The sequence below is a fragment of the Bison bison genome, unplaced genomic scaffold, assembly GCF_000754665.1.
Source record: "Bison bison bison isolate TAMUID 2011002044 unplaced genomic scaffold, Bison_UMD1.0 scf7180017864150, whole genome shotgun sequence".
NCBI classification, from domain to species: domain Eukaryota; kingdom Metazoa; phylum Chordata; class Mammalia; order Artiodactyla; family Bovidae; genus Bison; species Bison bison.
Genome location: NW_011494722.1, coordinates 203,580 through 216,807, shown reverse-complemented (window position 1 = coordinate 216,807; position 13,228 = coordinate 203,580). Strand labels below are relative to the sequence as shown.

Here is a 13,228-nt window from a genome sequence, read left to right as displayed (position 1 = left end):
ATACAACGTGGTTGGAGTGGGGGGGGGGCGGTGGTTCCTGCCTGGCACGCCCCTGCTCGCTGCACGGCCGCCTGTCCTGCAAGCGTCTCATGGTGGGGAGCGGGGTGTCAACCTCCGTGATACTAACTGGGATGAGGGTCTTTCTCCTGGGGTGTGGGTGGCCAGGCAGTGCGGAATGGTCCAGCCTCCAGAGGGCCCTCCACTGTTCTGTGGCAGCAGAGGCTTGACCTGCCAGACCACTGATGTCAGGTACAGATCAGGGGGCAGGAGACAGGGGCCTCCATGGGGGTGTAGGGGCATCTGTGGATTGCCTCCTGGTATACAGTAATACTGGTGGGTCCTCTGGGCCAGCCCCAAAGCCTTTCTTGAAGGAACCCATAGTATTTGCCTCTCATAAGGATGTTCACAGCTTGGGTGGCACCTTGGGTAGCAGATCCAGGCCCCAGAGGGAAGAACCAGGTGGCTTTCCAATGGGCAGCTCTAGACCATCAGATGACTCTTCCAATTCTGGACCAGGCAGGTACGGCTGGGGGCCTTCTCCAGAAAGAAGTGGTAGCCACAGTGGGGTCTTTTATGACAGCAGTTGACTGGGTGTCAGAGGCAAGAATTTTCCAGATTCAGAAACACCTTTCCTGGGTTCCCTTCAGACTGAAGTTTTTAAAAGTAAATTCTTCACAGCAGCTCAAATAGCCTCTGAAATTCTAATAAAAAAAAAAAAAGTTGAATAGTTCTCAGCACTCAGGAGAAGAAGGCTGCTGTAACTGGTTTGGAACTGCAGAGATGGCTACTCTGAGCTGCTTGGTCAGGCTCAGGAAAGGAGACTTCCATTCCTCTCCACTCAAATTTCTCATTTGTTGCTTTGAGTTGGAAATATGGCACCTTGTCTGAGCCTTGGAAAGGCAAATGAAGAAAGCCATTCCCACAGGAAGGGGCAGTATTTGGGGCAGGGCTGGGAGACCACAGTTCGACCTGGACTATTATGTTATTCTCATATTTCTCATCAGAAGTCAGGGATCACACCATCTACCATGCTGAGAGAGGCACCCAAAGAGATATTATTTCCTATGAGAGTGCTCAGCCCAGAGCTGGCCCCTGTGGATGTTGAACTAAGTGGAACCTGAATCTGAAGGGGAGGAGGGCCCCAGAGATCTGCAGGGTGTCCTGGGCAGGCATGGTGATGGAATTGAAGGGAACGCTGGAACCTGGGTTTTACTCTTCCTAGCTAAGGAGGAAGAAATGTCTCCTGGCCCAAACTAGATGAGATAAGCTTCCAGCCTGGGTCTCTAGCCCTCTGTTCACTGGCCAGGTGTGACCCCCACCCACTGGAGAGCCCAGGGTCCAGGGTGGCTTGTCCGAAGCTGCTTTAGTAGCTGCTGTCTGTGAAGAAGGGCGATCGGGCGGCTGGGGTGCTGGCGCTCTCCTCCGGGGGCCCTGCCAGCTCCCCGTACTCGCTGTTGTAGAACACCTGGCCCCGGGGCCCCGGGTCGGGCCACCGCCTCCCTTGGGGGTCGAAGTGTGCCGTGGTCATGCTCACATTCCTGCCTGGTCCTTTACAGCTGCAGAGAGAGGAAGGTGACATCAGTCAGAAAAGAGTAACGATCGGAACTGTGTTCAGGTCTGACTGGAATCACCAGAAACAACCAGAGCAACAAGCAAAGCCAATGGAAACACACACACATTTGACTTAAATAGAAAAACAAAGCAATGTGCCTGCTGGCAAACACCAGGACGTTCTTTGTCATGCCTGGGCACGGGACAATGGAGAAAGCCTGACTCCATCCCCCCAAACCTGCTTCTCTCCCAGTCTTGCTCATCTCTGTAAATGGCACCAACGTTGATTTAATGTCTCAAGCACCCAGGTGTCATCCTTTCCTCCTCCCCTTCCCTCACCCCTCACATCCAGCCCACACGGCAGTCCTGTCCTTTCCGAGCTGAAATGCACGCCCCACCTCTTCTTTAGAGTGAGCTGCCATGACCGCGTGCTCTGTACTGCCCTATCACATCTTTTTTTCTCCCACTCATGCCTCCCTATAGGCCAGCCTTCAGAGATCCTTCAAGTTACACCCTTCAACACAACTCATTCACTACAACTCACTCTCTGAATAAAGTCCAAGCTTCTGCCCCAGGCCCAGAAGGCCCTGCAGCTTCCGGTCCCCTCCTGCCTCACCGATGGCCCAGTGATTCCCCCTCCTTAGCATTCATTTTCTTTGAGATTTCTGCAAGGTTGTTTCATTGTTTTTGCTTTGCATGGTGCTATTGAAAAGCCTGATGCTTCAATCTCTCTCTCTCTTTTTTTTTTTGGTGACTTGGTGTTTTACCTGGATGTTTATCTCTAACTGAACTTGATAGTTCAACTGGGATATGTCTCAGAGTTTACTCTTTTGGACCAGTTTTCCCAGGTACCCTTCTAATATGTAGATTTGGTCTCCTTTTATTTAAGAGCATTATCTTGAATTACATATTTAAATATTAGTTCTATTTCACTGTTGGCATTTTTCTTCTTCAGAGACACCAGTTGTACATCTGTGGGAGTTTTCTATTTAACTTCTAAAATTTTCACATTCCTTCTGACCCTTTAGACCTCTTGATTTATTCTTGACCTCTTTTCATATCTATCAAATGTGCCCTCCACTGCAAGTCTGGTCGTATTTAATTGTCCCTTGGGCACTCTGCTTTTCATTTTTGAGAGGCTTTGTCTTTTATTTCAATTTCGTGCATAAATTTAGTTGGCTCCCATTTGATATTGTTACACTTCGTCCATTTTTATTCTGAATTTTTGAATTTATGATTCATAGTGCAGCTACTTATTTCATTATGAATTTATGCTGCTGTGTTGTATCACAGTTTTTCCATGCTATTTTTGGAGTGTTTATGGCTACTGAAAAGTTTTAATTCTGATTTTCTTTTTTATTCTTATAATAACTGTATGGATAGTGCTCATTTTTTTTTCTGTTCATGCTTATCAGGCTGAGATTACCTTAATGGGTTTGATCTGACTGCAAGGAGATCCAACCAGTCCATCTAAAGGAAATCAGTCCTGAATATTCATTGGAAGGACTGATGCTGAAGCTGAAACTCCAATACTTTGGCCACCTGATGCAAAGAACTGAATCACTGGAAAAGACCCCGATGCTGGGAAAGATTGAAGGCAGGAGGAGAAGGGGATGGCAGAAGATGAGATGGTTGGATGACTTCACCAACTTGATGGACATGAGTTTGAACAATCTCCAGGAGTTGGTGATGGACAGGAAGCCTGGCGTGCTGCAGTCCATGGGGTTGCAAAGATTCGGACACGATTGAGTGACTGAACTGAACTACCCTATGGCAGGAGGGCCAGGAATGTAGGTGTCTCCGTAGCTTTCTTCATTCAGGAGTACTGTAACACCATAACCCCTTGAATCCAACTGCATCCCTCTCTCCAAAGGCTCCATTCACGTCCCATGCTGTATCACCAGTGGGGACTTGCCAGTCACTTAAGAGGGAGTGCTGGACACCTCCCCAGCTGCTGCTGTGCAGCCGTACTGACCAACCACAAGCCCAGGGCTTGCAGATCTCCCTTTCACCTAGAGTTGGATGAACTGCCATGTCACAGGGAATGGGTAATGGCATCCTAAGTGCCACTGAAAGGACTGGGTGAGTCACCTTGAAGTGAGGATGAGTTAACTTTCCGCAGGGTGAGTACTAACCAGTGGTTAACAGAAGATAGGGAAGAACTGAGGAGATAAACTCCTTCCTTCTCCCTGACAGATGCTTTCAAGGCACGTTCCATCCCACCTCTACATCTGTTTGGGGAATGTTCCATTTGCCAAGTGACCGGCTACACCTCTTTGTGGCTCATCACAATGTGTTTCTAAGGGAACCTGGGAAGAGAATAATGTCCTCTGTTGCTCCCATCATGATGTACAATTTCTGTAATGAAGAGACCCTTGGGTGTGTAAGTGTCTTTTCAACTCTTAATATAACCTTGCTTCTATAAGACTCTTCTCCAACTCTCCTCTTCCTTCCCCATGAGGCACCTGAGAGGCACGCTCCCCTCCTGCTCACTGTCCTTTCAGAAGCAGAGCCTTCCTAAGGCCACTGTCCTAGTGCTCACACTCTGGAATCTCCTCAGTCTGCATGGCCATGGTCCCAAGGACCTGGAAGGTCCCTTCTCAGGGGGCAGTTGCCAGATGGCTCTCCCCAGCCAGGCTTTGGGCATGGCTCTGTTGGTTCTGCTGCTGAGTTCTCACACACAACTGGAGTCTCTCCCTTGCTTATGTCACAGTCACGGACTCTGAGAGGTCTTGTTTCATGTGCTGATTTTAGAAAGATGTGTGGAGACTGGCATTTAAGTACTTAACATCCTCAGCTCATCCTCTTACTGAAATACTTTTTGGGGAGATTAAAAAAAATGTTTGGTAAAGAAAAATTAGCCAGAAACTATTTTTGTTGAATAAATAAAAAGCATTAATTTTTCAAAACTCAGTTACTCATAGAGGTTACCTGACAGAATCAATGAAAACAAAGAAGGAGGCCAAGATGCATGCTAGAGGTTCAGCAGTCATCTGCAAGCACGCGACCCCACAAACCTGCGTGTTCACAGTGCTGCACGCATGCCTTTGCGGGCTGCTGGGAAGGTAACAGATATTTGGCTAAGTTGCAGAGATCTTAATGATACCTGCCAGAAAGGTGAAGAATGACCTCAACTATCCTACTGTGATACAAACTAACACCTGTGGTCTTGGGTAAACTATTCAATGATAACACCTATTGATTCAAAAACAGTCTAGGCAGAAGACAAGTGGAACTACACCAGATGCCCCAAAAGGGGTCCCTGAAAGACACAGGTGTCACACAAGGATCTGGAAACAGCAAAAAAGAGCACTGTTTTATATTAATATAATATTTTAGGTTCTATCATTTAAACAGCTATGAGCAAGTCAATTACTAAAGTAAATAAGCAGCAGCACAGATGGATACGGGGCACATGAAAAGATGTTCAATATCACTAACCATGAGAGAAATGAAAATAAAAACTACAGTGAGATATCACTTCACTCTGGTCCAAATGGCCATCACCAAAAAACCCACAAACAATAAATGCTGGAGAGGGTGTGGAGAGAAGGGAGCCCTTCTTCAATGTTGCTGGGAATGTAAATTGATATAGTCACTACGGAGAACAGTATGGAGGTTCCTTAAAAAACGAAAAATAGAGCTACCACATGGCCCTGCTATCCCAACTCCTGGGCATATATCCAGAGAAAAACATGATCCGAAAGGATGCATGCATCTCAGTATCCATTGCAGCACTGTTTACAATAGCCAAGACATGGAAGCAACCTAAATGTCCATCGACAGAGGAATGGATAACGATGTGGTACATATATACATCGGAATATTACTCAGCCATGAAAAATAACGAAATAATGCCACTTGGAGCAACATGGATGGGCCTAGACACTGTCATACATACTGAATGAAGTGAGTCAGACAGAGAAGGACAAAGATCATATGACCTCCCTTACATGTGGGTGCAATCCAAAAAGATGATACAAAACAGAAAGAGACTCACAGTCTTAAAGAGTGAACTTACAGTTGCTGAGGGAAAAGATGGGCAGAGGGGATATCTAGGGAGTCTGGGATGGACATGTATACACTGCTATATTTAAAAAGGCAACCTACAAGGATGTACTGTATAGCACATGGAGCGCTGCTCAATGTTATGTGGCAGCCTAGATGGGAGGGGAGTCTGGGGGAGAATGGACACGTGTGTATTTATGGCTGAGTCCCTTCACTGTTCACCTGAAACTATCACAATATTGTTAACCAGCTGTACCCCAATACAAATAAAAAGTTAAAAGACTGCATGCAAAAAGACACTAATCTTCATTTATGGTTCTATATGCAACAGAGTATCTTAGGCCATTGCCCAGACCCATCTTTAATGTGCAGTTTCCACTGGATTTTAAGAGATGCTGTGTGAAAAAAGAATTGTGTGCTTCTCTATGAAGTTGAAAAAATGGATCAAAAGTTTAAAAAAAAAATGCACACATTTAACTATTTAATGTATACCCTTAAAAGTTTAAATATTCAGATCTATTTTTAAAGAGTGGAGATATCTTCTTGGAAAATGGAGGTCATTGTTTATGGAGCTCACCCCCTATGCAAGCACGCTGGAAGATTTCTCTGTAACTGTATTCTCATCAAAAAAGTACAACAGCCAGCTCTAGGTCACATGATCTGTGGCCTCCCCTGGCTGGGTGAAGGGTGTTACATCCATTGGACACAGCCAGTGTTTCTTGGATTCACAAAGAGGTTATTGTCTAGTATCTGTCAAAGGGGAGGGAGGTTTGGGGACCAGCACCAGGGTGCTGGGTCAGGACAGTGACGAGGGGTGGGGCTTATGGGAAGGCTGGTGGACAAAATCCTCAAGTCCCAGTGTGGTCTGCCTTGAACACACAAAAAGGTAATTTGGAGACATGAAAAGTTTCAGGTAAGAGAGTGAGAGGCACATGCAGGCCTGGCCTCCCTGCACTGGGCCCTGGCCAGGAGGGGGCCTCCAGAAGCCCTACCTGAGCCTGGTCTCTTCTCTGTGCCTGCTCTCCAGCTGCTCAAACTCCTCGGAGGCCAGCACCATCCCACTGTCCGTCTGGCTGTCCTGCGCAGAGAGATCATGCCAAGGTTGTGGGTGGGCCCTAGGAAGGCCCGTCTGTAGGCAGCTGCCCCTCAGACCTGCCCCTCTGCTGCCTGGACACTCATCCTGCGTGTGGGAAACAGGCCTCCGTTCCATCCAGAGGCTGTTGGTCAGGGTTACACACCCCTGCCGCAGAGGGAGGAACTGTGACTGGTGGGGCCACACCCTATGATTCAAGAGGGTGGCAAGACTGGGACGCCCCTTTTGGGAGATACACAAGGCAGCCATACACCTGGTCAGGACACAGCAGAGCAGGAGCACCGGGAGAAACAGGGGAAGTCTAGAAAGAACCTGACAGCTCACAGTACAGAAAAAGGATCCTCAGATGCATCCAAGGATTGGCAGGGCTATGTCACAATCAGTGTGACTTGGAGTGGTCTTGATTTCTGTGGAGGGGGACTGAACCGCACTCTCATCAAAGATGGGAGGCCCTCCCCCTATGCCTTTATCTGACCCTGGGGATGGGAGGTCGGGTCTGCATGGCGCTGGTTCAGGACACCCATCGCAGCCCCTGTACCCAGCCCCCCCTGGGCCTGTACTCACTCCAGCCCCATCTGGATAGAGGCTAGAAGGCTGTGCTTTTACACAACAGTCAGATTGCCTCCAGCCTCTCTGAGCTGTAAGAGGTCTCCTCTGCTTGACCGCATCTGAGAACATGAGTGGTCTTCCCATGCCTCTTACCCTAGACTTCTTGTCTAGTGACACCATCTTCTCCTCTCCAGTCACGGGGCCCGATGGCCACCCAAGGAGGGCCCTGACTCGAGTCAATCCCAGGAGAACCATCTAGAAGGAGGAGCTGACTTTCCACTGGGTTTCTACTGGGGTTTTTACCTTGCTGGGAGAAAGAGGCTGGGTGCTGGGGCGGCGGGGGGTAGGCCCTGGGTGAGTGAGGAGGGCTCGGGTGAAAGGAGCAGAGACATGGTGGCACTGGGCTCCCTGTGCTGAGCTGGCTTCTGCCATGAGCCTCAGGACTTCCTGACGTCCAGCTCAGCTCCCTGTGGAAGGAGTCCAGCGGCCCTGACCTGGGGCGGGGGCACAGGCCCACTCACCCCACTTACCACTACGGCCTTGTAGGTAGTTGGGGTCATGGGAAATTCCTCAAACGTTTTCATCCTGGAGGAACCCTGGGTTTGCGTTCCTCTGGCAAGGCATCCCGGAAAGGACACACAGTTATAATATCTGTGGGGAGGAAACGGCAAGTGCTGAGAAGTGCCGTCCAGCACCCCTCCTGAACGCTCTCTCCACCTTTCCTTCTGCACCCCTCTCCTCTCGGGAAGGACCCCAGGGGCTGGTCTAGACGGCTCCCCAGGCCCCCGAGTCTTGCCTCTGCTCCCAGGCAAGACGAGCGAACCTCCCTGAGGCCACTGCTGGGGAGGATGTGGGAAGTGAGCAGCAGAGGGCACCTGGCCTGGGTGTGATGTGGAGCTGGAGAGAGGCTGGGGGAGGACTTCCCTCCAGGACAGGCCACCCTATGCAGGGCAGGCAGTACACTGATGTCACAAGCCCCTGCCTGGCCTGCACGTGTGTACGTGTGTGTGCACATTCGAGTGCCTACGGCGGGGCTGGTGGAAGGAACCTGGCAAAAACCAGCTGGGTGTTCCTGTTCCCCAGGCTCAGCCTTGCTCTCTGCTGGGGAAGATGGCGTGGAGAGTCCCGAGCTCTTCTCTCAGCAACACCAACGCGAATGTGGATGTATGACCTTCTTGGAATGTAAATATTCACTAGCCTCTGACCCCAAACTCTGGATACTTAGGCTCCATTCTAAATCCTGAATAAGGTTAGTGAGTGACCAGCCCCACCCTTGGGGTCCCTGGGAACTCGCCCCTCTCCCCGCCTGCTCCATTCTATTTCCTTACAGGGTGGAGCTGGCCAGGCCGTGGTGCCTGAGAGCGGCGCTCCCTTGAAATTGATGGTGGAGGGCCTTTCAGGGCCTAGGAGTGTGGGCAGGCGGAGGAAGCCAGAGGGAAGAACTGAGGGGGCATGGAGAAAAGCAAAGTTCAGAGGCCACATGGGCTTGCAAGGACTTGAGACTGACCACACCCACCAGGGCATCAGCGATGCTGTCACTTAGCTCTTTGAGTTGATAAACAATGGCCTCTTAAGTCCTTCTCCTTCACTTTTCCTTGATGACTGATGACTTACTTGTCCAAACTGCTTTCCCCTTGCCTGGGGGACCCTTGGATCTGAAGGCGGGGTGGGGGAGGGGCTGACCTGGCGGCCAGGCTGTGCTGGTGCAGGCTCAGCGGGCTGTCCTCTGTGTCAGCATCCGTCTCTGTGATGTGCATGGCCGTGGTGGATGCCTGCAAGAAGCTGCCTTCCTCCGAGCTCTGAGAACCACAAGGAGCCACGCAGTCATCTTCCTGGCAGGAATGGCACAAAAAGCCAGGGTCAGAGGCTCCTTGGCCCCACTTCGCCCCTCTACTCCTGCACTCAGGACTTCTAGAGTGCCTGATCCTTCAAGTGCTATTCTCAAGGGCTCCAAGGGCTAAAGGAGCTGGGCAGGTTCTCCCCACAGCCCTTCCAGGTGCCCCATCTAAGGAGGAGGCAGGCATAATAACAGCATCCTCGTTTCAGAGCCTGGCTGTCCCACAGCCTTGAACATCGGTACTTCCCACCCTCACCTTGGGGGAGCACTGGCCCCCAAGTGCCCATCTCAAGTCCCTGAGGCTGGGGCAGCAGGCGGCTCCCTGCTTCCTCCTCCAGGTCTCAGGGCTGCCCTGAGCCAGCCCTGAGCTTGGGGAGGGAGATACAAGTCAGAGGTGGGTGCAGGGGGCAGAGGGGCAAAGAGGGAGGGAGAACATGCCACTCTTCTGCCAGGAGGTGGGGGCTCCTTGCCGGCTCCCTGAGGATCAGCCTGGGGCTCTTCGTGGGAAAGTTGGGCTCTGACCATCCATGTGATGGTCCCTGGCTTGAGGGCCAGAGGTTGCTGCAGCAGGACAGGGAGAGTCGGGGCCTCACCTGCTGGGCCCTGCCCTGAAGCAGGTTCCCCAGGATCTCCACCAGATCTGAGAATGCAGGCCTCTCTTTGGGGTCTCCCGCCCAGCAGCTCAGCATGATGCGGCGTCTGTGGGTATAGCTGGATGCTGGACGGCAGTCTGAGTGCACCCTGCACCCGAGCCCAGCAGACCCAAGTCTCCCACCTCCCGCCTATCCCTCACACCTGCTCTGCCTGCCTCCCTCCCCCGGGCTTAGGCGGGCCGTCCCTCCTACCTGCAAGGAGGAGAGTTGTCAGCAGACCCATGGTGGAGTGAGAGACGGTGTCTGCAGGCCTCCAGCCCGGCTTCTGTGCCTGAACTCCCTCCCGCCTCCCACCCCTGCTGGCAAGCCCCCTTTACCAAGCCTGCACACAACCCCCCTTATCTTTTCCTGGTGCCCACCCACCCCTACGGCCCCTCAGTGCCAGCGGCTTCCCGAGAGACTCACATGGCAGGAGTGGCTAGCTCCGGGGCCCGCATCCGGGTGCCCTCTTTCAGCCGCTGGCAGAACTCCTCATTGATCTGCACCCCAGGGTATGGGGAGGCCCCTGATGGTAGAACAGGATGGGGGATGGGTGGGGAGCAGGCTACCACTGTTCAGCTCAGGTCCGACCCGCTTCTGCCCCGGACCTTATGGCAGGGAGCTCACCCTGCTGCCCCCCTCCCCTCAGATGAGTTCTTTGTTTGTTTAAGAGAATGGTGGCACCCGCTTGTGAGAACTGCCATGAGCATCAGAGCTTTCACAGGCACACTGGCGGAAATACTTCCCACCCTGGGACCGTCAGGGTCAGTAGAGCTTTGCTGAGCCAGTTGAGTGGCCCTGTCACAGTGAGCCCTCTTCAGAGAAGCCTTCTCCAGTTCTTCCTTAAGTCCTGTGGGCTCTACCAGCAAAAAGGACCTAGCTCCTGCAAGCCATACAGTAGTGGAAAGGCCCTTTTAAGACAAGAGTCCCTCCCTCAAACCCTGCAAGGCTCCCAGTAGACTTAAATCCCAGGCCCTCACCCCAGAGGGCTTGCAGGGGCTGCCTGGACCACCAATACAAGCTTTTGCGGCATCTCCCAATGCTGCCTGCTTACACTGCTCAGCTCCCAACACGAGGACCACGGCCCTGACCAACCCTGCACCCTGGACTGCTGTTTTGCAGGCCCTCTTGCCTCCAGCCCACCCACCGTCGTTAGCCTGCCCCTCCTGGCCCCTCTGGCTCACACCCAGCACCGTCCTTCCTGTGCTCCCCTTGCGCTTTTATCTTTACTAACAGTGCCCGTCATGGTTGCCATTCAGCCTTTTCACTTTTCTACTTGTTTCCTGCCTCACTCCCACCCTGGTTGGGGCCCCTCATCTTGGATCCAGCGAGGCCCAGTTTACTATGTGAGGCGTTAGCAGCTGTGGTCATCAAGGGAGCAGCTGGTCTCCTTCCAGATGCTCCCCAGACCCACGAAGCCAGGAGCAGTGTCCCCAATGGCTTGTGAGGAAGGGGCTCGGCCAGGGAGGGAGGGGTCTGGGGAACTCCTACGGCCTTTCCCTCTGTGACAGGTAACGAGCCCAGGAGCTGCTGGGTGAACACGGGGTTCTGCCGTGGGCACAGGTTGGACATGAAGGGGGACCCAGGGGGCCCTCCAAACAACTGTCTCAGAATGAGCGGGACTGCTCGGCCCAGGTGTGCATCTCTGCTGAGCTTGCCCTGCCCTGCCCCCTGCCTGTACTCACCCAGGGAGAAAATCTCCCAGAGCAGGACCCCAAAGGACCACACGTCGCTCTGCGTGGTGTACACCTTGTCGAAGATGCTCTCAGGGGCCATCCACTTCAGGGGCAGCCGGGCCTGTGGGATGGACGTGTGTCCCAATGGGGAAGGGAAGAATGGAGAGAGGCCAAACCCAGGGGCATCCCTCCCCTGCCCCTCTTCTCCCCAAGAAAGACTCTTTGGTCAGGACCACCCTGCGTGTATTCAGATGGCTCCTGCAATTGGCTCTGTCCCTGCCGCCTCCCCCAACTCCATTCCAGAGGTGCCTGGTGACTTCTTTGAAGGCTTCTTCCCTGCTACTCTTCTGGGCAGACATCCGGTCCCTCTCTTCCCCTGTGCTCTCCCAGAGAAAACTTGTAGCCTGTCTCCAGCTCCAGACCCTCTGGCCCAGTATATTGAGGGATGCTGTATCCCTGCACACCCTCACCAGCTCCACCTCTATCCATTCACTTGGTCCCCACACTGGAAACCTGGCATCACTCCTGACCCCTCCTCTGGTGGCTCCTAATGTGACTTCCCTCCTATGGCTTCGACCTGGGAGCCTTGAGGACCATGGGCCTTCCTGACTTGCCTCTGCCTCCACCCTAGCACCCCCCACCCCTCTCTTGTTATAGCTTGTAGAGGGAGTTTCTGGACAGCTGACTGTTATCTCCACAGTCCCCACACACCTGAGAGTTAGAATAAAGGACAGAAGCCTGCACAGTGGGCCTCTCATTGTCTGTTGTTTAGTCGCCAAGTCGTGTCCGACTCTTGCAACCCCATGGACTGTAGCCCACCAGGCTCCTCTGTCCATGGAATTTCCCAAGCAAGAATATGGGAGTGGGTTGCCATTCCCTTCTCCATAGCCTGGACCCAATTTGCCTGTCAACCTCCCTCTAAGCCTCTTCCTTCATCCCCTGGGGCAAAACCCTAAACAAATGTAGATGCTCAGATGCCTGCTTGGCTACCTCTGAGCACCACCAAGGAGACACAAGCTGCCACTTGCACCCAGGTATTTTTCTCTGACTGTGCTACACTAGGTGTGTCCACCTCGAGGACAGACCCCACGTAGGCTCTACCTCTGTATGGCCGGCCCCTACTGAGCAGGTGTGTGGAGTCAGTGCCCACCTAGTGGACCAAAAAGGCCAGACACAAGCTCCATTTGGAGTACTGGGGCCCTTGTTTGCCAGCTCCTGTCTCCACTCACCTGCTCCAGGTGCCTCAGCAGGGTCTCCAGGATCCCTGTGGGTGCAGACCTTCCAGGTCGATGGCAGTGAGTCCCCCACCCTGCTCCGTGGCCCACAGCCCCCAGCCCCGCTCTGTGGCCTGTACTCACACTGCCCTTGCGCACATAGTCAGGGTCCTTGTAGATGTCCCGGGCCAGGCCAAAGTCACAGATCTTTACCACGTCACTTTCTGACAGCAAGATGTTTCGAGCGGCCAGGTCCCTGTGGATACACTAGGGGGGTGAAGAGGAGCAGTGAGGCGATCAGAGCAGGCCCCTGTGGCCACACCCCCACCTAGAGCTCCAGGATGCCCTGCGTGAGTCCCGCTCTCTTGAGGATAGATTTCTGTGTGCCCCATAACTTGCCATGGAGAGAGCTGGTGGCACTGTGCAGACAGCGAAGAAGGCTGTGCAGTAGGACAGACTGGCTCTATACCTAGCTCTGCCTCTGACTAGCGGAATATCTTGGGAGTTCGGTTCTACCCTTTGGACTCAGTCTACAGCTCTGCAAAGTGGGAGAGATGTGCCTTGACTACGGCTTCACCGTGGGGTAAGCTCGTGAGTTTTGGCCTTTCTCCCCTCTGAAGAGACTGCTGGGGCAGTCACCTTTCGAGAGGCCAGGAACTCCATCCCTC

General features: G+C 52.8%; 1 protein-coding gene across 1 annotated transcript in view; it reads right to left on the bottom strand.

The window, feature by feature from the left end:
- Positions 1 to 20: 20 nt before the first annotated feature.
- The window catches only part of FLT4 (fms-related tyrosine kinase 4), a 41,638-nt gene continuing 28,430 nt past the window's right edge, over positions 21 to 13,228 (bottom strand). Inside the window, 9 exon segments of the mRNA XM_010840931.1 lie at positions 21 to 1,556; positions 6,552 to 6,637; positions 7,732 to 7,852; positions 8,885 to 9,033; positions 9,632 to 9,737; positions 10,097 to 10,196; positions 11,356 to 11,467; positions 12,705 to 12,827; positions 13,200 to 13,228. The exon segment at positions 13,200 to 13,228 is cut by the window's right edge and continues 1 nt beyond it. Coding sequence (XP_010839233.1) covers positions 1,364 to 1,556; positions 6,552 to 6,637; positions 7,732 to 7,852; positions 8,885 to 9,033; positions 9,632 to 9,737; positions 10,097 to 10,196; positions 11,356 to 11,467; positions 12,705 to 12,827; positions 13,200 to 13,228 — 1,019 coding nt within the window. The 3' untranslated portion in view covers positions 21 to 1,363.